This window comes from Numida meleagris, chromosome 8 (genome assembly GCF_002078875.1).
Source record: "Numida meleagris isolate 19003 breed g44 Domestic line chromosome 8, NumMel1.0, whole genome shotgun sequence".
In the NCBI taxonomy this organism is placed as follows: domain Eukaryota; kingdom Metazoa; phylum Chordata; class Aves; order Galliformes; family Numididae; genus Numida; species Numida meleagris.
This window is the reverse complement of record NC_034416.1, coordinates 11,352,278-11,378,210: the sequence shown is the minus strand read 5'-3', so window position 1 is coordinate 11,378,210 and position 25,933 is coordinate 11,352,278. Positions and strand designations below refer to the sequence as shown.

Here is a 25,933-nt window from a genome sequence, read left to right as displayed (position 1 = left end):
AGCACAGTTAGGGGTTGTTCCTGAAGGCAGCAATAGTGGAAGGTGTTGTAAAGTGGAGTGAAATTGGCAGGTGTTTACCAATCCATTTTTTTTTCTCCAATATATTTATTTTTGGATGGAAAAAAAAAACCAACAGAAAACAAATATTATTCTTAACACTTGCTGAATGAACACAAGTCCTGATGTACTGGACCACTGGAAACATCCAGTTAGGACTGAGTGTGCAGAAATATCAGCGTGCAGTGACTGCTGAATCCAGAGAGAAAAGCAGATGTACAAATGGACAAGGTAGAATGTATTTATAACTACAGATTAAGCCACAAAAAGGATTCAGCATACATCTTGGTCTAAATGTCTGCGCGCTGCACATACTGTGGTGTTTGTACCCCACAGACATTGCTATGAACTGTTTTGAAGGCAGGTGGTATTTGAATTTGCACCCAGCTGTGCTCTGCATAGATGGTACACACTGCTCTGTGAGTCACCGGCCTTTTAAGATAGATCAAATCTAAATCATTTTAGCTCAGAAGCTTATAAGAAGGTGTGGGAAGAACTGAATTCTGGCCCTTGTGCTACCTAGAAATTTTTCCTGTATTTGACAGGTAGGTCATGGAATGCACGTATCTATGCTTAAGCACTACCTATAGCAATGCCCAGCTGTCCCTGCTGAGGAAGGAGTCACTCCAGCGGACAGGTCTAGGCACAGTGTCCAGTCTGTTGTGTTTTCTTATTGCTTGTTTGATGTCTCTCTAGTAGGTGAAGCTCTCGCTGTTTTTCTCAGATCTCAGGCCAAAGGATAGTCGGTCTGAGAACCTGCTGTAGGGACACCATCACAGCACTGAGGAGTCAGGACATGGAGCTCCTGGACTTGCTGCGTGGCTGGGACTCACCCCTAAGGACTGTGCTTTCCATGGCCGTGATTTAAGCAGGCCTTGTTACCAGGCAGTTGATGTACCCTGGCTGAAGGATTTCTCACAGAATTCTGCAAGTAGAAGCATTTATATTCCCCTTTTTATTTTAAAGTAAAAAGTCTGATGAAATTGGCATGTATTTACCAATATATTTTTTTCTCTACAATCATTTACTCTTCTGCAACTGCTCTCAGAGCTTTGTAATTTGCTCAGTTATTTATTTTGAGGATCCCAAGGCATTTTGCAAACTTTAAAGCTGAGGCAGCTCTGTAAGGTTGTCTGGGGGAGGCACATTTACAGGACTCATCTCTCAAAGTGCAGTCATCTTGGAGTAAACCAGGCAGTGCTTAATGGAGCCTGCAATAACTGTTTAGATGAGGAATTTAAGAATTAGTGTTCATTTACAGAGCGATGCCACCCAAGGGTGCCAATTAGGGTAGGGGGCCTATTGCACTGATGGTGTGTAGGCATTTAATAGGAGACTATGAAGTGCTCCCACTGGGCTTCTACAGGAAAAGCTTCCATATAAATATTTTGAAAGGAAGATGTTTTGTTTTATTGAAGTGATATTTTTGTCTCAAATTTCATATTTGTAGTGAATGTTTAATTGGAAGAGTCTATTCCTGAACAACTGTGGTGGCTAAAGCGGAGTGACTTGGTGCCTTGTTGAGTGTCCTTTTAGAACAGTCCCACAGCAGAAGATTTTTTATTAGGTAATGAATAAACAGAAGACAAAAAGGTGTGTCCAGCCCTGCGGAATTACTTTTTAATTAGAAGGTGAGAGGGAAGTAATGGTTCTAGTCTGAGTCAGAGAGAATTCTGGGACAGTGAAAGGTTGGTGGCTGTGTGGGGACAGGAATAGGGAAGGTTACAGACTCTTCAGCTAAACCTGCTTGTTTTTAATCCAGTGCCTCAAAATCTGTGACCTGCTTATAGGTGAATGGAGGCTTTCAGAGAACACCTTAACATGTCAGGAAAAGAAGTTGTGAGTTGCTTGCTGTCATGCTTTTCTCCAGTGCTACGTGTGTTTCTGTGGGGCTACGGGTCCAGAAGCTCCTGTGCGTGCAGTGTGGTTTCTGTTAGTGATAGGATGCTATAGACATGGGGACTTGAGTGCCCAAAATTTAAAGAGTTCCATTGCCATGTTTCCCATCCTAAAGCGTCATTTCTGGGCCATGTATAGTCGTCTGAACTGCCTTTTTCCCCTTTTATTTCCCATTTAATTCCCCCAAGGGCCAGGTGTTGAATTAGAGTTTGAGTTGAGATGGTAGGAGATGGGCAAGAAGCAGCACACCTCTGGCATCTTGCATAGAGGAAAGGAAAAACTGTCCTGAAAAGGTAGCTGCAGTGATGTACAGCTGGAAATTAAGCTCACAGCCAGCTTCCAGATCCACAGATATCCTTCAGTGCTGCTAGGAGACAGATTTTTGTTTGCTTCTAAACTCACAGGCCATGCTCCTAGATCCCAAATGACCCTCACAAGGTGGAACAGTGCTTTTGGATCTTAAAACCTCCAGAAATATTACGCATTCCAATGCAGCCTGGGACTTAACCCCCTGGGAGAAAAAGGATCAGACTTGCCTAACATCTAGAGATGCACAGAGCATCCTCACCTCCTTTCCCTTCACCTGCTGAGTTCAGATCTCTAACCTTCGTTCAAGTGGCAGGTAATGTTCCTGTTCTCCAGGTGGGAAGCAGAGCTGTTGGGATCAGTTGCAATCTATCCTAGAACCAGGCAAATGGATTTGTTTCCATGGCAATAGAAGAAACTGTTATAGCCCGTGGCTGTAGCTGATGATCAATTCCCAAATAAGAGACGCCAACAATACCATTTTTTTTTTTCCCTTATAACTTAACCACTATCTGTGGTGGAAGTTCCAATAGCTTAAAAGCATATTTTTGAAAAACTGCATTCTCTAGTGCATTTTGAAAAGGAAGATTTCAGCATTTCTCCATCTTGGCTTGTCGCTTCCTTTCAAGAGTATAATGGTAGGCAAATGTGAACATTTGAAGAAAGTCCCTCCAAATCTTGAGCTGAGATCTTTGAGATTTACTGCACTGCAGACTTGCAAAAAATGCTTTGAAACGTGCTTTGAGGTCCTGCAGTACATGTGTTAAAGCTTAAACTCAAATTTTCCAAAGATGGGAAACTGTTTCAATTTCTAAGCAGTCCCTGGAGCAGTGAGAAGCACTTTTTTTCCCAGGAGTGTTGTGTCAGCCCTGTGGAGTCAGACACCCGTTTGCTAATTCCTTCTGGCCCCATGAATCCCGCACTCCTTTCCGCACAGCCGTGTGGTTTGAACAGATGCACTGGGTTGTGGTTCCACTGCAGCCTTGTGCAGCTGCAGAAGCTGCATCTCCTGTTTCTTGTTCTAACCACCAGCCACCGTAATATTAAAGCATGGAGAAATAATACTAGCTTGCTTTGGGAAATAATATTCCTGATTCTAGTTTGCTGATCTGCCTTTTTTATTTTTTGGTTTAGGTTGTTGGGCCCCATATATCTCTTGTTCCTGTTTCTTCAACACAGCTTCTATCTTGGCATCCGTAGACATTAGCTTGTCTGCCAGATGCCATTGAGCATTGAAACAAGAAAATGAGCTTTCCTTTCTCATGTAGGAAATGTTGAGTTATTCTAACTGCAGGAGCCAAGATGTAACCTTTGTTGATTTGTCTTTTAACATTCTCATCGCTGAGTTCGTGTAAGATCTGCACTGATCATCACAAAGGTCTATGGAGTTCACTGTCACACCTCCAGCAGGAGCTGACTGCAGGTGGTTAAGAATGTGAGCAAGAAATAGGGTACTTGAGCTGCTCTGTTCTTGCTGCATTCTTTCAGCTTCCAGTGATGTTATTTAGTCTGTATTGCCTTGATCCTTGGGTGAAAGGTAAAATAACAGCTACTTAGCAGCCTTTGTGAATGAGAGAAAACTATATTAGATGTGGAAAACTGCCTCCTCCAGCTCTCACAGAAGGACCTTTGCACCACTCTGTGCTTGTCACAGAAGCTTTGCTGGAAGATTGACTCTGGTCTCCTTTGTTACGGTGTTTGTGAAGAATCCTCATTGTGGGGCAGGCAGACAGTCAGGCTTTAACTCCAGACTTTTCTGTCCATTAACTGGTACAGAGCCTCCCAATGGTTCGCAGCACTGGGATGGCTGGGCTGCTGCTGCCATCACATGAATGAATCATAAATGGAAAAAGCAGGCTGGCAGAAAACACTGCCAGTCCCCCAAAGCCAAGCCAGGTAAGCACCACCAACGTGTCCCAACATCTGTTTGTCAAGCCAGAAGTATCAGTGGGGTTATGTCAGCATTTGCTGTGATCCTTCCCAAAGTGATGTGAGCCAGGAAGAGGGAAGGCAGTGCCAGAGGAAAGGGCTTGGCCAACATGTAGTTTCTGGCACGTGTATTTATATGCATGCTGAGTGCCACTGTTTGTGGCTTCCCTTTGTTTTTGGGTGTATTTGTTAAGCTAGGGGATTTTGTGTGAGTAAGAAGTGAAGCTGCTGTTTAAGCAGTAAACTGAGATGATGTTTCTTGCGGGGCTAATGCCAAGTGGAGCTATGTTGTGTGACCAGGAACAGGGTTCAGCACCATCATGAGCTCCATCCCTCTCTCTGCATCTTCCTGAGAATCTTCCCTATGTGCTCCTCTAAAAAATCTGTGCTAGGTGGCTAATTCCCTCTCAGTTATGCTGCTAGACTGGTACCAGCTTCCAGATGCCTCATTATATTGCAACATGTAGCCCATGCCTACTTGTGCCACTGATTTGTCCTGGATCAGGACTGTGTCAAGCTCTTGGGGTTGTTCTTTTCCACTGTTTCTCATCCTTTTCTTCCTTCAACTTTATATTGTCCTGAAACAAGAAAATATTTAATACGTAGAAGAGGGCACCTAATGCATAGAATAGCATTTAGCAAGGTCGCTGTGGTCTGAATCCATCTTGCTTAGATTTGGTAGGTAATAAAGCCACATGGCTTCTCTACATGCAGGTCCAAGATGCTGTGACTTCTTTAACCCAGGGTTACCAGATTACAGGTCCTTTGGCTGTGCTCCTACAGTCTGCAGTCAGGCCTCTTGCCTTTGGTGGAAAGATACCTGAGTATTTAGAGGCTCTTCATGAAAACAGCCTTGTTGTCCCAGATAATTTTTTTTTCTCTAAATAAGAGGGACAATTAAATTTTGCGTGGGAAGGGGGATCTTGGAAGGATAAGAAAAGAGGTGGGCTGTCAGCTCCTGGTGGAAGCTGAATTAATGTTTGGGAGTGTTTGCAAAAGGGAGAGGGAGCCTAGGGGTAATAGCAGAGGGCTTGTTTTCTATCTGAGTGCAAACTGGATGAAGGGTGGATATGCAGGGAGCCGAGGCAGATCCTCAGCTGAGACAAGGTGATGGAGGAGGCTTTGCCAAGAAGCAACACTATGAGATCAGCGCTCGGCATTCCTGATGGGCGTGTGGCTTTGCAGTAGTATTGCAGAGACAAGCCCACCAGCAGATAATAACAACCTAATTTTAGATTCACAGGCTCCCAAATAGGGTTGGGCATTTCTCTTAATGAATAGTATAGTCACTTAAGAATCCAGGTTCAGCAGATAGTTTTGGCAAGGAACAAATGGAGGAAAGGAAAAACTTTACAAGGTAAAAAAAGAAGAGAGACATTTCTGACTTTATTGTATTTATTGTATTTATTTATTTATTTATTTGAAAGTAGTCAGGTGCTGAACTAACCTGGGTTCTGCTCAAACCCTGTGGGTCCATTTGGGGTTTTTTTGTTTGTTTGTTTTTGTGGGTTTTTGTTTTTTTTTGCTTGCTTTCATTTGCTTGTTTGCTTGCAAATGTTAAAAACCATCTCTAAGGTTGTACATTCAGGAGTTTCTACTTGCTGCTTTACTGTGGGCACTTCGAGGAGGGACTCAGCAAGAACTAACTTTCTCTTCTGAGACAGAGTAACATGTTCCCCCTGCTATATTTTATGGGGAATAATGGAACATGTCTGCCAACTGAAAGAGCCCCTATATTGTACTCTTGCTTGGTGAAAATGCCATAGTTCACCCAAACATCCTCAGCTTCTCTTAATTATACAGATTCCAGAAGATCTGTTCTGCCTTAATCTCTCTAGGCACCTTTGCTAAGGTCTCCTCCTTTGCTTTCTTCCCAGACCAGGAAGGATGCATCCATCACTAGCAGTCTTTCCATTTACTGGTATGAAGAACACACCCACTGGATTTTTTTCTCCATCCTTGATGCTGAAGGTGCATGGTGTGGGGAGAAACTGCAACTCCAATATATGTGCCATGGTCTCTCCACCCTCTAGGCTCTGTGGCTGTGACACTGCTGTGTCTTCTGCATGGCTCCAGACTTGTTTATATGCAAACTACTAATCTGCTTTTCCTTCTTTTCACTTCTTCCAGGGGCCTGTTGTTTTCAAACAGTAACTGAAGGAGGAAGGCACTTCTGAGAACCATGATGTCCCTGGGTGTCAGCAAAGGTAATTCCTTTCCCTTCTCAAGCTGTTGGGAATCTGTCCTCTGTTGTATTAGTAATATACTCCTAATAATATCTTATCAAAGAAGTGTTAAAAATACTCACAGAAGCTTCAAGTTGCTCTGTTTTGACCCAGGAACATGCCCAGGCCACGGGAATCTGCAGCAGACCTTGATATTTAATTTTTAAGTGACAGATACTTACTGGACTTTTAGATGTGAATAGATAGGATGACGCTTCCAAATCCATAGGTAACATGTAACAATGAATAGAAGAGTGGAAGTACCTTGTTTATTTCCATGGTACAGTAGACTTTGAAATTTCAGTACTAAGATTCAGTACTAAGACACCTTTTCCAGATGTTCTGCAGGAAGAGTGTTACTGTTGGTCCCCAAACTGTCTGGATATGACTCTGAATATGTGTCTTTGCTCCTGTTAATTCCACATGAGAAAGGATATTGTCTTCATTGAGATAACTGTTTTCCTTAATAGAAATCTGATGTAACTGCTTCTTCAAAAAAAATCCACCACCACGTCCCTATAACATAACAGTTTTGAAGCACATGATCATGTATCAAAGATTAAACAACTTACTGCATGTGGGCTGACCAGTGATAACCATTCCTGTGCACCCTTTTAGCCTACTGTGAGCACAAGATCCTGAGACTTAGCTGACCCTCCTTTCCTCCTGGTAGCTAAATTAAATTATTTCATGTTTGCCAAAGGCTAGGAGCATACAGACAAGCAGTGTCCTTGTCTTGGCTGATACGAATTTAGCTGTAAAGCTGCAAGAACTTGCTAGTGTCTCTAAACAACTGAGCTGTATTGGTCCAAGTCCTATGAGGAGAGCAGGCCTGATGTTTTCAGCACGTAGCAGTCATTTCCAAAATGGCAAAAGATGCAAGATAACCAGAAATACACAGAAAATGAGATTTTCTTATCTGGTCTTCTCCTATAATTTCCCTCATTGAAAAACTGCTTTTCCTCAGAAGAAAATGCTGGATGGGGAATTTTGCAGTTTAAATGTTTTTCTTGTTTTTGTCATTACCGTTGTGGTTTTCTTTTTTTCTTTCTTAATTTTTTTTTTTTTCAAATAAGATATGTCCCTGCCATTCTCTGACAGGACACCAGAGAAAACTGAGTTTATGCATTTTATGGCTTGTCCCCCAGCCATTGGCTCAGTTTCATGCTCCAGACTTATCATCCTCTCCCACAAACCAAAAAAAGCTCTTTGCTTGAACTGATCTGCTGGGAAATGCCAGAGGAAATGCACTGCCTTGTAAATATGTGATTAGACCACCCACTGAATATCTTAGGTTTCCCTGGAAGAAAATAACTCATTAATGTTAAACAGTCCCCAGAAAGGAGGAAAAAAACACTGTGTGGGTCTCTGCAGAAGGTGATGCATCAGTGGAGCTGGGGTAAATTGATCCTGAATTTTGAATGGCAGCTTGTTTTCATCTTTCACAAAAAGTAGCAAAAGACTCATGAAGTGTTTGCATCTCTGACTGATAGTGGACCCATGCTCTCTGCTGTCTGAGATTTGTCAATAGCTCACCTGCTGACACTGAAAGGTTGCTCCTCCTCAACAGCCCTTCTCCTCTCTCCTTCCTTTCCCTCTGCCTCTTCTAGATCGTGTGATTACACCTACGGATGAAGACCGCAGGAGGATCATTAAGCAGATGAAGGTTCGTACCACCCTGAAGGGAGATAAGAGCTGGATTCACCATCAGAATTCAGACTCTGAGGATGAAAAGAAGAGCAGCCCACTGTAAGTGCTGTCAGTAAGGAATGCTTTCCTTCCCCCTTTCCTTCATCAGCATCCCTTGAGAACTCTCTTCTCTAGCTTGTAGGAGAAACACATGTTGAGGTAGCTTGTTGTGGGGTCCCTGTGATGCCAGGAAATAGCACTGCCCAGGGAAGCATTGCTCCTGTTTCATTTTGATACAGACTGAAGAGAAGCACTGAGAAGTGGGATTTGCTGGGAGCTGTGAATTGAAGCATTCACAGATCTGCTCATGCAGATTTGAAGTCTTAGGAGAACTTAAAAGTTTCTGAGGCCAGATTTTGTTTCACCATCTCTGGATTGACAAGCAAAGAGGCAGACCTCGATGGGAGGAGGTTTTTAAGGGGTGTAAAACAGTCAGGTCTGCATCTCCCCCTGCAGTTCATGAGACATGCCACCACCAAGGATGGCAACAATCTGTACCAAGGTCTCTTTAGTTAGAAACAAAATCAAGATCCAAAAACAGCTTTCTCTTAGCAGCTCTCTCAGAAGGCATCATTGCCACACTTGGCAAGGTAGCTCAGCAAGTGCAGGAGTTAATTATGTGATTGTTTCTTCTGTACTCAGGTCTGGGCGAACTGGTGGGGGATCCACAGCCTCAGCACCTACTGCTCTCCAGAGTGACAGGTAATTTGAGGGACCCGTCCCACTGCTTCCTTTTTATCTCATTGAGTCAGTTCATGTTTTCAGTGGTTCTTCTTACTCTTACCCACTCAATTCTATGATTGTGTTGAAAAAATAGTTCTTGACGAGAGCCTACATTGTTCAGTACAATGTCTCACCAACCATCACCTTGTACAGAGCGTAGCTCAGGTCCTACAAAGTCTAGACGGGGAGATGTGAGACTGGATGGATCACTATCTTCACTGCAGAGGAGTGGATGCTTTCAAGGCCATGATCCCAAGGCTTAATGGTGCACATCTACTCCCGTACTGGAGCAACATCTGTATGCTCCAAGCCTGAAGGTTCCTCAGAGCAAAAGAAGCTCTGTAATGGAATTGAATTTCCTTCGGGTCCAGATCATGAGATCTTTTAAGGAACTCAGGATTTTGTAACACTGCCCTTTTGCTGTGCCAGAAGCTTTCAATCAAAGCTCAGTGCACAGGAAACCACTAGGCAATGGGGCAGAGTTGGGCTACGCACTGCTGGTGCCTGTTCTGAGGACACTGCAGAAACAAGAGCTTGGGGCTATGTTTAGTATTCATCCTTCTTTAGCTTGCCCATCCAGAGAACTCGAGAGCTAAGCTAAGCCTGCAGTGAGTTTGCATTTCTGTGTCTGAAGGCAACAGGATACATTTGAGCTTGGCAGTCACCTTAAGCATGTGGCGATGTGCAGTGCAAACTCACCTTCCTGCTAAGCTCTGACCTGATGGCTGAACCTGCTTGGATCAGGTTAGACCAGAGACCCGCTGAGCTTCCTTGCAACCGTATTATCCTAAGGGCACATGGACAGGCAGGAAAAGAAAGGGGGGGTTGCATTTGTACAGGGATGGAATGAGCCTGTCCATGCCCAGTTTGATGGAATTAGGTCTTTGAGGCTCATCTTGGTCCCCACCTTGATCTCAGGTTGACTTATTCAAGTCAACTTGAAGCAAGTTCCAGGGACATTTCCTCCTGTTCTGATGCAAGGGGACAGATCCCCACCTGTTGGTAGCCCTTCACCTTACCTCCAGGGGAGCTACGCTGCACTCAGCTCCTGAGGACAGATAGACAGAAAAGTTAGTATGAAGCTGATGTTTTTCCTGTGATAAAGCGGCCAGAATCTGTACTATGTCTGTTTTTCTCCCTCTGTGACATCAATCTGAGGACTTCATTTTGAGCCAGAAAACTGTCAGCATGACTAACTTTAATTGGCTAATTCTAAAATTCCCTTTTCTACCTCTCTTTCTTAGAGCTTTCTCTGAAGGTTATTCATTTTTTAAAGAAGCTTTCCAAGGTCAGTTTCCAAGGTCCATTTGGCTAGATTTTGGCTTGGCAGCCATGAGGACATTTCTCTTTTACACAGGAGCTGCTTTTCCAGATGTTTATTCATTGACTGATGTCTGTTCTTTGCACAGGTCTCCTGCCTCCAAGCCTCAATCTGGTTACCTCATCAGGTTGGTATACAGAGTGGCAAGAAGTACTTGGGGTGGAGAGGAAGGAGAACTGTATCAGGAGCAGCAAACATGAAAAATATTATGATCTCTTGGTCTCTTCTGCCAGTTAGGAACACTGTAATGCTCTCAGATGAGCATTCTGTGATGAAGAGATAGTCCTGGATGTTTTGTTAACAGGTAATTTGAAAATCAGATCTCCTCTGTATACAGTGATACAATGATCACACATGGGAGGATGATCATGCTGCAAAAATTTTCCATAATCCTTATCAGGATCAGAACATCGCTATTGATAGGGCTTGTGTGCTTCAGCTTCCTCTGACGTGTAGCTTGTTGTGTGCAGAGACCCTAATGCCTCATTTATCCTAAATAGATTGGCAAGCCCTGTAATGCCATACCCAAGTGTGTGTGAAAGCTGATTTTACTGTGTTGTGTAAGGCCATAGAGTAGGAAGATGGGACTTTTCTCAGGATGACTCTCCCAGGGAAGCATCTTACAATTTTGGTGTCCTGAGCCAACAGGACACGTAGATGCTATTAGGTCTAAGAGTGACTGCTTGTCTCCTAATCTTAGCTCCAAACTCTTCCCTGAAAAACAATTTTGGCTTGTCTCTTTTCTCACCAGGGGAGTGTTCACAAAAACCATCGATAAGACTCCTTCCGTGCCAAATTCTCCATCTTCTAAGGAGGCACAGAAAAAGTATGTATATCTTCCAGTTCTTCATGAAAATGAACTTTTAAATGCTGTATATATCTTGAGTGACCCTTACGCTTTAGCTGGTGCCTGCGGGGTTCCCATGAGCTTCTTTAAATCACTATATAATGCTGGAAGACGGGGCTTTTGATTTAGCAGCTCTACTCAGAACATGGAAAAAAGACAAGACATCAAACTCTGTATTTCCCCCACCAAAACATGGAATAGCAGTTGGCTGTGAAACTACTCACGGATTTGGGTTTAATTTGGCAAATAGGTTTGGGTGGGGTATAAATCACAAGGAAGCCTTTCAAGGCTGTGATATTCATTTTGATGTTTTTAAGGTGTTTTTTTGGAACCCGTCTCATGAGAGGCACTTACATTTTAGTGTAGAAAGATCTAAGCGTGGCTCTGATCTGGACAGATGTTTGTTGCATGTCAGATGGAACTTTCTGAATTCCCCTGTTTCCCCTGATTTGTTGAAAATGGGGAGAAGAATGATGCTGCAAGGTGTCTTTCCTCCTTCTCCCTGGCTGATCCTGGGATAGAGTAGCATCATCTCACAGAAGAGTATACTCATACTGGCTTTGACAACTCAGTGGCACTGGGAAATCAAAATAGACTTCCAATCCTAATCCAAGACCATGGAAAGAATTCTGCCCCTAAATTCAGAGGGTGGATACTTAGGATCACTCTGTTTTTCTTCATCTTGTGGAGCATGGGGAGAGAGTGAAAGAGGATGAGAGCTCAGGAGGGTCATGTTAACCACTGTGATTTGTGCCATCTGCAGGACTGTCGTGAAGGGATCCAGTTCATGCCATTCTTCAGGCTACAGGATGACAACTGAGGATTACAAGAAATTGTGAGTGTGCAAAGAAGAGCAGTGCCTTCTGCCTGTGTGCAGGCTCAGCAGGACCTGAGCCTCAGCAACAAAGCCACCCACACGTGGGTGCTCAGTCAGGCATGGCTTCATCATCTGAGTGCTGCATAGAGAGCTATCACTGGAAACTTAAGCATTTCCCAGTGTTACCTCCAGGCCTGTGTGGGCTGTAAGGTGTTCTTTGACCTGGTAATGGCCTCTGTATGGAGCAAATTTTACCACTTGGTAGTAATTAAGGCAGAAACTGTAGGATGCAGCCTGGGGACCAGGTTTGCAGCATTGCTGGCCTTTATGAATGGCAGAACAGCACTCATGACGTTTCTTTCACAGCATTTCACATCAGGGACTGTGGCTATACCCTGAAATGCAGCTGAGCATTTATCACTGTCTAGTCTTAAAACCCTCCAGTCTTAAAACCCCTCCACTAATAAAACAAAATCTTATGAGGGCATGTGTACCCTAATACAACTGAAAAATGCAAGTGTCTTTCCACTCATATGCAACAGGGGCCTGAACCTGTTTCCACATATTCTCTCCTTGGATTTACCTTGAGGTTTGTTGTTTTTTTTTCCTTGTGCTGCCTCTGCAACATTCTACACAGGCAATTTCCTTACTCTGGCTCTCCTCTTCCTTTCCTATTTCAGAGCTCCCTATAATGTCAAACAAAGATCAGTGGACTTGGATGAGGAGGATGTGCCTTTTAGTCCAGATGAACATAAAAAGAGGTATGCCTTCCAGGTAACCACCTTTTTCTTGCAAGGGGCAGTGACAAGTGGACTTACTTCAGATTAACGGTTCTTTACTGGGAGGGTCAGTTCAATGATTATTATAGTTAAGTCATTAGGGCAGATTGCAGTAAAATAATAAGCAGATATTTCTACAGAGAGCACATCAATGCCCACAGGCGACTGCACTCCCAACAAAATATAATTAAAAGCCTGACATGATTCAACCTGACAGTATACCCCAATTAATTTGGTAGCTGGAAATAGGTTGTGGAATCCATCAGCTCCGTAGTGTCTATGTGAAACGATAGAGATGCACAAATAGCCTGGAAGTAAAGGGAGGAGTCCTCCTCCTGCAGCCTACACGTGTGTGTTTGAGACTGGGCCACCTGGGGATTTGTATCTAAGTCCAGATCTAGATGAGTGTCTTGTTCTCACACCAGGAGTAGGATATGTTTTGTTCCTGTGGCAGTTCTGCATTTGTTTGCTTTGTCTTGTTTCTAAAGATGCTTTTTCTCGGATACAAGACTTTTACAGTGAAACTTGGTAATCTGACCAGTGGAGGTAAACCAATACAAAAATCCTTTCGTTTTGGACTTCCCCCTTGGTACGTTCAGTCGTACTGGTGTTTGCATTAACAGGAGCAGTCTATGTTGCATATCAGCCATAAAGCTGGTATCCCATTTTTGTCCTGCAGTATGCAATATTAAAACAGGCCAGATCTTAAGAAGGGGAATGCTCTCTGCCTTCCTGGAACAGAAGGAATTTTTTTGCCTGATGCATTGCATCCATGAGGAAGTGCTCTGACCCAATATGAAGAGAAACACTGATATCAGAGAGTTAAGATACTGTTTCTTCTCTTGGCCCTGGCTGGATTTCAGGAGCTTTACAGAGCCATGGGAGCTCTGTCAAGTTTAGGTCAAGTCTCCACTGGGTTGTCTGTCTATTGCCTCTTCAAGGCTGCACCGAGCAGCCACTAACAGCATGAGCAGAGTGTGACTTTTTCCTTCCTTTCCAGGACAGAGGCAGCCAACAGTGTCCTGAGGCGCACTGCCAGCAGGGAACGTGCTTATGTCCTCTCAGCGGCCAAGAAAAGCAGTGGGTGAGTTTTCCTCATGCAAGTATGGTGCAAGAGGCAGGGAAAAGGCTCCTGGCAGTTGTCTGATGAGGGTGGTAGTCTGATCTAAAGACTCAGTGAATATATTGGGTACCTCTCCAGTAAGTGGAGAAAGCTGTTCTGCTCTCTTTCTAGAAGTGCTAAGGTTATTTGCAGGTTTCTGCTGAACTGGGGAAATCTTCTAGGAATCTTGAGAAGACTCCACTACTGACAGGAATCAAATTTCAGCAGGAGAAAAAACAGTGATGGTCTCTAATTCTCTGGGACCCACAGTTAAGACCCAGACTGTCAGTTGCTTTCTAATACCGGTCTCTCTAGTTTCATTGCAGGAGGCACTTGGAAAGTAGGGAGAGATTAGAGCAAATACAGCCCACTGTTAGAAACTGCATCCAAATTGAATTATCTTTTTGGTACAGATTGCCTTTGCATTGTTTTTGTATGATACTTACATTTACAGGATCCTGATCTTAATTTCAGCTTCAAAATATTTTTTTTTTGGCAGAAAACAAAACAAAACCAAAATCCTAACTAATGTGTGGGTATGTAACAATAGCATGAAGGATTTCTCAGGGCTGCTGGTGTTTGAGGCTGTGTTGTCCATCTCTTTCCTGGGAGGAAATAAACAGATTTCCAAGGTCTCTGATCTCTGAGGAACTGTGCTAGCGACTTATTTTGCAGCTTACTTTCACTGTATATCCTCTTCCTCCTGACCTAACTCAGTGTGACACAACGAGGCACCAGAAGGTTGGTAACGTGGGAGGAAGCAGTGAGAGGATGTGCCAGAAGCGTTTGACTATGCTGAGAATGGGAGGAGTGCCTGAATAGGATTTATAAGGACACTGAGGGAGTTTGCACTGGCTGCTAATTCTTCTGGTGCATCGAGCATTGTGTGTTGTAGAGAGAGGCAGGCTTGCATTCGGGAAGAAAAGCAGCAATCAGAAAGGTGTAAAATCATAAAGGCACTTCGGGAAAACTTACTCACTTCACCTGTTATAACTTGCCGCTCTTCCTATTTTTATTTCCTCTGTTCTGTAATTTTCACAGGGTTAGCAAACCCACTCACTATCAGCTCTGCTGAAATGGTGCTTAATGTTTTGCACCGTATGGATCAGTGACCACTTGGGAGCTGCTCCTGCCTAAGGTGTGTCTTTCTCTCCCAACTTTTAACTGTTGCCTTTATGCTTCCCTTACAGCAGCCCAACACAAGAGTTTCCACCACTGTTTGCCAAGAGGTAGGTCACTGACCTCTGCTCTAGCAATACTGCTGGGGCTGTGTGTCTGTGCTGTGCCAGGGTTGCTGTTTAATGCTGGGATGATGGATGCCAATGTGTTTCAAAGCAGAGGAGGGGCAGTTCCTGTAAAAAGGATGCTTAGGATTGAATCACACTGGATTTTGAGAGTTCACACTTCATGAATGATGAAAATATGTGATGATACTTTGGTTTATGGGCAACCTGAAATGAGGAGGGATTGTACTGACTCATTCACTGCCTTTCTTCTTCCAGGGAACCATAGAACCACAGAATCTTTTGAGTTGGAAGGGACCTTTAAAGGTCATCTTGTCCAACTCCCCTGCAATGAACAGGGACACCTACAGCTCAATCAGATTGCTCAGAGCCCTGTCCAGCCTGACCTTGAGTGTCTCCAAGGACAGGGCATCCTCCACCTCTCAGTGCCAATATTCTTCAGGTGTTTAATTTCTGAAGCACTTGGTACTGTAAGGAAATGATATCTAAGCCATTTTCTGGAACTTAAACATTTGGCTGATGCTATTTGTAAGTTACTGTGACAGAAAAAGTACCACTGATTTTGGCTTCAGGTCTTACTTCATTCAGCCAGTTGAGATGCTCACCAGTAACAGAGCACGGAGCACAAAGGATGGGAAAAAAGAACCTCTGAGGGAAACAGGGAAAACACAGCTTAAGAGAAAGCTAAAGTAAACTGCCTGGATTAGCCAGCAGTGGGGAATGGAAAATTATGTGATATATGTAATATTTTTCACTTTCATCTTCCCCCCTCTGTCTGGAAGAATTGAGATAGAAGAAGGAGGACAGCAGAGGAGGAATCTGACTGATTCATGCAAGTTTACAGTAGATGACAACAGGTATTAACCTCGTTCTGGAGAAGTGTGGTGATTGTCTTTGATTTTAGGATACACTGGCTTTCCGTCTTTCCGTTCAGCTGGAAGGTAGCAGGCTGAACACAACTAGGGATGGAGGTTTTGCAGAAGACTTCACATGAAACCCTTGTTGCCTCTTTCTTGCAGAAAGAGAACAATCCAAAAGGAGAAATGAAATTAACTAACTTTGTGAGGTAAATAGGCAAGGACAGATACAGGGTAGCATCAGGTATCCTGCTGACAGCCCTGGACAGTGACAGACTGCATTTAACTACAAGCCAGCTATAGTGTGTTGCACGGTATAAACTTGCCACTGAACCCCTCTCCTGATCACACACCACAGTGCAATCAGCCCTGTCTTCATCTGCCACCAGAATAAGCCTGGCAGCAGTTCTGGAGAGACAGTGCACAGGAAGTGTCAGGACAGGTTTGGATGAGCTCACCTACCCGTCAAGGAGCCATCAGATAGTAATGATTTTCTTGTACTAGTAGACTTGGCTGTGTGAACTGACCCCATCACCTAGATGTGAAGTACTCAATATCTCATTATTTCCAGTCCCCTGAGCCAGCTCTCTGCTTTTGTTAGACTTTAGATTTAATTATTCTACCATGATAGCAACAGATAGGTGTGACTTGGGAGATTTGCGAAGTTCATTATCTTTAAATTGATCTTTGCTTTCATGGTAAAAGTTAGCCTCACTTCAAGCTTCCAGCCCCTACCACAGGCTACAATGGAGCTGTGGCAGACAGACTGAGGCGTTCCTGCAGCAGTATGAAAAACCTGGGAATAGGCTGTCTCTGATGTGAAGAAGCAGCGGTGACATTCTCTCCTAGTCCACGCCGGTCAGAAACCACTGATGTATGGGGCTGAGTCCCATATGGAGGTCAAAGTGTTTGTCCTAGGAAGGAAAATCTTCTGTTTTCAAGCAGATTCATTTAATTTGGGATTAAGCTCTCTATTCGTGCTATGAAGGGTGGCTTGAAGCCAAGCAGCAGCATTATTAGCTTCTCTGTCACTCCGGTCCTTAGTGCCCAGCAGGGACTCCAATAGATGAAGCCTTTCAGCCTGTAGTGCTTTGTTTTCAGGGTGAAGGAGCTGCCTCATAAATTTTGGTGGCAATTTTGTGCCTCTGTGGTTTGAGGCAGGGGTGAGATGCACTTACCCTACCTTCCTCACATTTATGCCCATACAGAGAGTGAAAGCAATTTTGTAAATGTACTGAGCTTTAATCTGTACATTTGTGAAAACTTTTTTGGTTCAAGCTCAAACACTTGGGACAGAAATAGCCCCAACTATGCTGGACAGGAAAAGTCAGTTCTTAAAGACTGAGCATTTCAGCAAAATGGCAAATATTAGTCACATCAGTGCAACAGTGCTCGGGGACAGCTGTGTGTGAGTCCTTACACGGCAGGGTTTGGCCTCTAACTACTTAGGGGGCAGACACAAGAGCTGTAGGCCAGCAAACAGGATGGCAACTGAAAGATAATCTGGAGCTATTTGTTTGTTTTTGTTCTGTCAGCACCAATGGGCTAAAAAAACCCACGGCTGGGCCTTCCTGGAATGCACCAAAGACAACAGCAGTGTCGCCCACCAGGTGAGTGTTATGGCATGGCCTGGATGCCTTGGACATCTTTTGGTGCTGTATCAGCACACACGTAGCTTGGAGTCAGAGACTTCTCTTGTCACACCTCTAGGAGGTGAAATGAAGCTAATTTGTCAGTCTTGTACACGGAAGACTTTTAAAACAGCTGTGTGAATCTACAAAGGCTTTCTGTCTGAAATCCATGCTGTGTCTTGAAGAAGAATCTGACATTTTGATATAAGTGCTCAAAACCCAAGGAAAACAACTACCAAACTCTTTCTTGCTAAATGCTCAGTGGAATAATTTTCAGTTGCCTTCAACTTTAATTGAATTCATGACAATAGTGTAAAAAAATGTTAAAATGTTTTTCCACAGTGCTACAAACTACATTGGTCACTGACCTTGTTATTTTTTTTTTCCCTGTGTATCATTGGCAGACTGTAGATATTCATGGCAGTAGTTGGTGTTTTTAATTTTAAAGTTGCTTCTGATAAGACTACTTTTAAAGTGAATGTACTGAAAGCAGTGATGTTTGTTTTAAATTTTATTTATTTGCTGAAAGGAACACTTCAGCAGAAGATAATTTTGGCCAGCTGCAAGGGGGAGCTGGTTTGTTCAGGAAAGACAGCTTTTTTCCTTGTTTTTTTGTTGCAGCACTGAAATAGGCAGTAAGAGCCAAACAACCACAACCTTAAGGGAAACTTCAGAGAAAATTTTCACGTATACTGAAATCAGGTAGGTCTGCTGGCTCTGAATCTTCCTAAAGCTCCACTAATGATAGCAAGAGGCTTGCTGCCCTGGAGAGATTGTTCTTGCTTGGTGGTATTTTCCCAGGTGCATGTGATCTGGACATAGTGCATTCATGAAACAATGCATCCTGTAGCATGAAAGAGTGGTCAGGCACTGGAATGGGCTGCCCAGGGGGGTGGTTGAGTCACCGTCCCTGGAGGTGTTCAAGAAACATTTAGATATAGCGTTGAGAGACATGGTTTAGTGGGGTTATTGGTGGTAGGTGGATGGTTGGACTGGACGTTCTTGTAGGTCTTTTCCAACCTAGCTAATTCTATGATTCTATGAGAACTCTAAGAAAGCAGCGTGTTCCAAAAGCATTAACAATCTGGGAGGAAACGTACCCAGGCAAAAGCTTGTGGGCCTCCCACAGCTCAAACATCACCTGGTTCTTTCTGATGGGAATGAGTCCAGAATTACAGACCTTTCTATCTCCTAAACTGATGATGCTTTTATTTCGATCCAGTCCCCACACTGTCCTTATCACACTTCCAACAAGCTACTGTGCCATACAGTTCCTGCGCCTCACATTCTGTTCCCACATCTCCCTACCTAATTGTTTTTGCTGTTTTGCTTGCAGAAATGGTGAAAGCAGACAAGCTCCTAATGGGGACTCCTCACTGGAAACTGTGCCACAGCATGGGGATGGGTAAGAAGTTGAGAAAGTCTGATCTATGCTGCTGAACATAAGGCATAACCCTGTTGTTTTTTTTTTTTGCTTGGAAATGTTATATACCTGCTAGTGGTCTCAAACAGATGGGATCTCTCCAGTCATGGTCCTGGGCTGTTCTCCAAGAGCATCATCTGCTGGCTAGGCTGCAGCTTGTCTGTTCTTTTTCTGTTGCTCCTGCACCTCCCCCAAGGATTCTCCTCTATAGCTCAGTCCCTAATATATCTGCTTCACACATTTGTCACTGTTCCAGTTTTCCTCGCACTGCCATCCTCTGGGGAGTTTCTTCCACCTGCAAGGGTTGCTTTGAACCTATGTCACTGGTGACTTCTAACACTGGTTCTGGTCTTCTGCACCTTCTAGAAAGTCTGCAGAGGTGACTGAACAATGGGAAAGTGCAAAAAGCTCTGTAATAGGAAGGAGAGTCAAAGAAAACTGGAAGGCATGGATATAAGTGGTGGACATGTCAAGGGACAGAGCTCTGATGCTAATAGCTGCACATAAATCCACATATTAAGGCATTTATTTTGATTATCGTAATGGCAAAATGGCAGAGAAGTCTGAGGGGACCTCCAAGGAGAAAGCAGTGACAGGTGAACGCAGCCTGGCTATAGGCAGAAAGAATCTCATACAGCAGGCACGCTACAGACTGACTGCTGCTGGCTGGCCTACGCTGAGATGTACTTTGAGCAGAAGACAGCATCCTATGTGGTGTCATTTGTTTGCCCCATTTCCTTTGAGGATGAGGTAGTTCTTTTCTGGGGGAAGAGCAAGGGAGGTGTTTCTGAGATGTATCCCATATTAGTAGGGCTGTTTGTTCTCAGTGTTGCCACACTAAATTTTTGGCTGTGTCAAGATTGGCCTCGCCCTTCACTGTTCTGCTTAAACAGCTGTAGAAAGTTTAGATCTACCAAATGAGTTTGTGCAGCATACACAGTTAATTGCAGTTCACTTTCCATCCCTATCAATGAAGATAAAGCTAGAAATCTTCCCAACTTTATATCTTGGTGAAAAAAAGTCCGGTGTGCTTGAGAAAAGGTAGAGTCTGGACTGCTGTCTCGATCGTTCAGCTGAGGCCCATAAATACATCCTTGTATGTCACTGCAGGGACAGCCTGATTACAAAGCACTCATTGTGCTTAGGGTCATTTGGGTCACATAGCTGCTCCTAATTGTGCGTCAGCCTCCCAGAGAAATTAGAGGATTCCTCATTACTTAAGCCGCCTAAAACTGGAGAGAAAATAATTGGCAGGGAGGGAGACTTGCACAGCTTGACAGGTCTGGGGAGTGAATGATGGGTGTAGTTGGGCACAAAGAGGTGCAGCTGGTGGACCCTGCAGGAAGACCTCTCTGGCCCAGGAGCAGAGAGCATCTGTTGTAGGGCACTTTTATCTGAGCAAAGGATTTATCAGTTCCTCACTCCAGAGAGCAGCACATCTCTCTAAGTAACTCATGAGCTGCGGTCAGGTCCAGAGCACATGAAAGGCTGGTTCTCCCTGTCCTGGTGTATTGGGCTAGCCCTATTTTGTGCTTGTCCTAGCTAAATGTTAGTAGACTGTCCTATGGTCATATAATGTAAGACTCTGGTCGTATCTTACTGGTGTTTTTCTTCTTCTAGTGACAAACCTCTTAAGGAAAAGTCTGAGCCATTCTCATGGGATAAACCTAAAGCAACTGCAGTTTCCACAAATGGAAGGTAAAGTTAGTGTGAAATTCCTTTATTGACTTCAACATTGTGTAGATAATAAACTGCTCCACTTCAGCTGCCTGGAAACTCTGAATGGATATTTACTGGTGGAAAAGCACCATTCAATCTGTGCTTTGCAGAACTGCAGTAGTTTCTCTAAAATTTTATTTGAGAAGGGAATTAAAAATGAGAACATTATCTTTTTACAGACAAGTGTTTGATATTGTTCCAGTTTTTAGTTTAGCTTCTATTATACAAGGAAAATATAACTTTTCTGGGTCATTTCTGCTTTTTCTGGATTTATTCCCAAATGTAAACTAATTCAATTTTTTTTTTACAGTATAGGGAGCTTTACACTTAATACATCTCTAGGCCTCCACCTATCTACTTACTTTTACAAGAGACTCCCTTAAAAAAAAAAAAAAGAAAGAAAGAAAGAAAATCCCATTTCCTCTAAAGTGTCTGGCAAAAGGTTCAGTGACTAGGAAGAGTTGTATCCTGACTCTAAGGTGCTATGAAAACTAGTTAAAGATCCCATAATTACAGGTACAGCTGTCTCCAAGTGCAGTCCATTGTCACTGCTCTGCTTGCCCTTTGTGTGCATGAGAATCACCTGTTCCCACCTTACCAGGACCCATCCTTGGCAGAATCTTGAGCCTTCCTGTGGGCACCAGTATTTCTGGCATCCAAACTAGCTGATACCCAGTGGAACTCCTTTGCTAGGGCTCCACGCTGCTGCTGTACACCACCATGTCATGGACCTGGAAGGTCCTCTCCTTCTCTGGGAAACACTGGTTTAATTTGATCCAGAAATCAGTGCAAGTATGAAGGTACTTCTCAGACATCCACTGATGGTGACTGAAACAACCCAGTTCCTTCCTGTTCTGTGGCAGTATAAGACAGTTTATTTTGCAGCTTTTCTAGACAACCTGCACTTTCATTGGAGAGGGAAAAATATAAATTAGATTCTCAAATTAAAAAGGTTGCAAACACAAAGAGCTGTGTTTCTGTCCAGCCTGAGAAAGTGGAATTGAAGGAGGGGAGCCGCTATCACCATGGCATTCAGAAGAGAAGTTCAGTAAGAGCGGCTCACTCATCTGCCCTATCACTGCCCGCAGCCACGAAACAAGGAAACAGAAGCACACAGTTTAGGATCAGACACCTGTAGTTAGCCATTTTGTCAGCTCCCTTGAGGCCAGAGGACATAAGGGCTGTTCCTTCCCTTTTGTGTGTGAAAATAGAAGTGCCTGTGTTGCAGCTGTGGCCTGCAGGACATCCCACTGATTTTGGAAGAGTCCTGGCTTGAATTTCTGGATGACTCCATACCACCAGCATCTGTCATGTTGATGATTTTCGGAGTTACTAACTGCTCCTTGCACAATGAATTTCTCCTAGGTTTCTGGCCATTTCACCTGTAGAAATACACTTAGGACTCTCTCTGGGAAGTCTTAGGAATTTTATTCTCTCTCCTTTTTTAAATGCATAAGAAAATAATTGTGGATTGTTACCCACATCAAAACAAGGATGCTTTCTAAAGCTGGTTTCTCTTTTCAGTTATTCTGAACACACAGAAGCCAGCGATGGAATTTACCTACCAAAGTAAGTGTAAAGCAGATTAGCAGTGTAAAATGCACATATTTTTCTTGGTTTTAAGTGGAAATGGTCTTTTCCTGATGTAATACTGCCCTAAAAAATGTGTTCTACACACTTGTATGCACTTTAAAAAGGAAATGGACCTGATGACCAGCTTATCTGTGATCTTTCAGCTTCTTTCCTTGCTCTAGCCAGCAATGATTGTATTTCTGTCTCTGCCCTTCAGATCCACTGCAAGAAAGTTATGGAGCTAAGAAGGAATTAGGAAGGAAATTCTTTGAGACTAGCAAATCTCACATTTGTTTTTACTTCTTGCTCCATTCTCCAACCTGCTAAGCTTCAGTCTGTGACACACGGATCTCACTTTCCTATCAGGTCTGACTCTGGTTATGGGGACAGATCTGCAGATGCTGTAGACAAGCTGCACCAACAGTATGAGGCTTCTCCCTGCCTGGATGATCCAAAGTCTGAACCTGCAAGGTCGGAGCCTGATGCTGATACTCACAGTGCTGCTGCTAGCAGCAGGTAGGTTCTGGGGGAAGAATAAATAATGTGTCCACAGTAGAGTTGGAATGAGAGTCCGAATTGTGCAACAAAGCTAAATCCTTGGTAGCTAGACAGTGGGAACTGCATTCCGTCTGTTTACTGTTTCACATCAACTTTTTTTTCTACCAAATCAGCTAAGGAGCAGATATGGCAGCATTATCATTGCTTTCAACATTGATCTCAAAAACACTTCTATTCCACGTACATTTTTAGAGCATGCTTTCCTGACAGTGTCAGAGGTGTGGAGTCAAACAGAATTGCTGCTGTTGACACCAAATACACTGATCTCCCTGAAGCTGCTTTCCTCTCTAATTCTTTTGAGGGCTGGAGCACCTCTCCTTTGATGAAGGGTTGAGGGAGTCGGGAATGTTTAGCTTGGAGAAGAAAAGGATGCAGGGATACCTCATTGCGATCTTCCAGTACTTGAAAGGAGCTTACAAGCAGGAGGAGGACTAATTTTTTTTGTAGATAGATAGTGATAGGACAAGGGGAATGGATTTAAACTAACAGAGAGGAGGTTTAGATTAGATTTTAGGAAGAAATTCTTTACTCAGAGGGTAGTGAGGCACTGGAACAGGCTGCCCAGAGAAGATGCGGATGCTCAATTTCAGGAGGCATCAAAGGCCAGGTTGGATGGGTTCCTGGGCAATCTGATCTGGTGGTTGGCAACCCTGCCACAGCAGAGGTTGGAATTAGATGATCTTTGAGGTTCCTTCCAATTCAAGCCATTCTATGATTCTATTTGGTTATTTTGGAACTTGATTCTGTGTATTGGCTTACAAAAGAAATTGAGGTGAGCAAATGTTGTCTTCCAGCATCCATGCCCCATGTGAAGAGGATCACAAGGCTCCCAGTAGGATGGTGCAAAATGCAAGACCTAGAGCTGATGCTAGTAACATAGGAGCATCTTCCCCAAAGACATCTGTATTGTGCTTTGGCCCAGGTGCAGGAACCTGTGACAGGCCAGAAAATTGATGTATCCAGCCAGGGTGTGTGTGAATTGAGGCTGAGTAACTGTATTAGATCCACGTACAGCTTCTATTCTTCTTTATTAGAGATAATGAAAGTATTTCTACCTGAAGGAAAAGCAGTTCTTGGAGAAAATTACTTTCTGTTTTCTGGTGTCATATGAAGTGTGGTGTTATTTCACACAGTGAGTGTCCCTTGAAGCACTTTAACAGCCTTTGGCAAGCCATCAAGCTGTTGATTTCTTTTTCTTTTTTTTTTTTATTTGACAGGTCTGTTATACAGTCTAATGTCCCTTCTCCTCCCACTGAGGGAGCCCCTGCACACCTCGAAGACACAGAATATTCATTTAAAAGGTTAGAATGGGTTAAATTTAGTGAGTGTATGAATAATAGTGAGGATTAAGGGAAGAGAGGCATAGAAGGAGGCTTCTTTTTACAGCTCTTGTCCCAGGAATAAAGAGGACTGTGCTGAGGTCTACAGTGCATCATGCAACATAAAAAAAAAAAGGGGGGGGGGGTTCATCTTCTTACATATGAATCGAGCACTCCAGCTTTTTTCTCCTCTTGACGCATCCGTTCTTGAAGGGGTTTAGTCACAGCCTTCTCATTTGCTGAGAATGGTGGACTGCTAAGCAATGCTGAGGTGGCAGCAAGGGAGCTGAAAGGCAGCGGAAATAGGAGGAGTACACTGAAATGCAACTAATTATGATCCCTAGAGAGAGACCCTGGTGCAGGTCAGTGAATGGTACAGCTTGGCAGGAGCATTGCCTTGTGAGTAGATTATACTCACTAGTGTGATTATTTATATGCCAGTTGTTAAAGAAATAATGGGCCTTTCTTTGCTTGCCAGATCTGTTCCGAGCTATGAGGAGAGAAGTGGTGCCCAAGAGAGCAGATTCATGAACCCCACAGGCCCAACATACAGCAAGCCTGACTGGAATGAAGTGACGTAAGGATCTGGGGTGCTAAGCCCCTGTTTGCCAATGTTCTTTCTCACTGTTGGAAACCTTGGAGGTGCTGATTCCAAAAGAAATGAGAAGCACAAAAACAACAACATAATAAGGGCTATTTGTCCAAGAAGTTATAAACTGTTCCTCTGTCTAATATCCTTTGCAGTAACAAATGTCATATGTAGACTCAGATCCCACAGCAAATGCATGTAACGTTTCCCAAGTTCTTCCCAGCAGGATGTCTGCCACATCCTGACCCAGACCTAGTGTAGGATATGAGCGTGCATCACCCACTTATCCCTTGCTTTGTGCACTGGGAAGCCCAAGGCACAAAGCCTGCTGTGAGCTGAGGTGGTTGGACAGCTGGGGATGAGGTACTTACAGCAGGCCACAGTGCATTCCTGGGAGTCCATTTTCATGGACTGGTGCAGGTTTTGAGCCCTTTTGGGTTTTGCACCATGGTGCAGAGATGGTGAAGGTCTCAAAACTCGTAGGAAAAAAAAATAAAGAACCATTATCATCATCACTGTGACAGCACTGTATGCCATAATACCCTAGTGCATCAGCCACAGCTCTCCTCCAGAGGGGTTCCTATCCCACCAGGTAAGGAAACAGAAATTCAAAGAGTTGAAAAGTGTTTTGCCAAAAGACTGATGGTGAGGGAGGAGTCACTTCACTGCTCCTCAGGAGTCTGCTGTGGGGAAAGAGAAGTTTTTCTTGGTAGCAGTTCTTCAGACTACCTCTATTGCTACTGGATAGAAAGAAGTACTTCTGGAAATGCTTAATACTTTTATTTCACCCCTTTCAGACACTTCTGTTGAATGCCTGTTTCAGATGCCAGCTGTATGGATGGCTAAACTGCATCCTAAATTAGCACTACATCCTAAATTAGAACTAGGAACACACCACATTTCTCCTCAATCTAATACTCTCTTGGTGGCATGATTGAGGTCAGGTTTCTCCATAATGTCCAACTCTTTTCTGAGGGACAGCAGCAGCTATACCTCCAAAGGAAGTTTGAGCTAGAAAGGCAAGGGGAGATGAAGCTGTGTTGAGTGATATCATTAGGTACTCTAAATGAGTGGCTCTGGCTACAAGGAAACTTTCAGAATATTGGGCAGGGAGGAACATCTCAAATTCAGCCTCAGATATTGTCAGTGCATCAGACGTGATGCCTGCCCTGACATACACAGCCTTGTCATGGTATAGTCACCATAAATACTCTGATACCCTGTAGGTCTACTTTCATGATGAAAAGCAGCATGTTTGTCTAAGATAGAACACAAATTGGACTGGTATTTTAAAGAGCTAATTTCTGGCTATGAAAATGTTGCTGCT

The 25,933-nt window shown here is 43.6% G+C and overlaps 1 protein-coding gene across 10 annotated transcripts in view; it reads left to right on the top strand.

Moving 5' to 3' along the window:
- Positions 1 to 25,933, top strand: part of ZNF185 (zinc finger protein 185 with LIM domain) — a 57,202-nt gene that overhangs the window by 17,149 nt on the left and 14,120 nt on the right. For 9 of the 10 annotated variants that reach the window (XM_021405690.1, XM_021405691.1, XM_021405692.1 and 6 more), the window contains 18 exons: positions 6,322 to 6,398; positions 8,027 to 8,165; positions 8,748 to 8,807; positions 10,238 to 10,276; positions 10,901 to 10,975; positions 11,760 to 11,831; positions 12,494 to 12,574; positions 13,593 to 13,676; positions 14,885 to 14,923; positions 15,721 to 15,795; positions 17,331 to 17,405; positions 18,048 to 18,128; positions 18,763 to 18,831; positions 20,470 to 20,547; positions 22,093 to 22,137; positions 22,507 to 22,656; positions 23,916 to 23,999; positions 24,496 to 24,594. In XM_021405690.1, the coding sequence (XP_021261365.1) occupies positions 6,374 to 6,398; positions 8,027 to 8,165; positions 8,748 to 8,807; positions 10,238 to 10,276; positions 10,901 to 10,975; positions 11,760 to 11,831; positions 12,494 to 12,574; positions 13,593 to 13,676; positions 14,885 to 14,923; positions 15,721 to 15,795; positions 17,331 to 17,405; positions 18,048 to 18,128; positions 18,763 to 18,831; positions 20,470 to 20,547; positions 22,093 to 22,137; positions 22,507 to 22,656; positions 23,916 to 23,999; positions 24,496 to 24,594 (1,370 nt within the window). In that variant the 5' untranslated portion in view covers positions 6,322 to 6,373. The remainder of the gene's footprint in view (positions 1 to 6,321; positions 6,399 to 8,026; positions 8,166 to 8,747; positions 8,808 to 10,237; positions 10,277 to 10,900; positions 10,976 to 11,759; positions 11,832 to 12,493; positions 12,575 to 13,592; positions 13,677 to 14,884; positions 14,924 to 15,720; positions 15,796 to 17,330; positions 17,406 to 18,047; positions 18,129 to 18,762; positions 18,832 to 20,469; positions 20,548 to 22,092; positions 22,138 to 22,506; positions 22,657 to 23,915; positions 24,000 to 24,495; positions 24,595 to 25,933) is intronic. The other variant, XM_021405693.1, reaches the window with a different exon arrangement.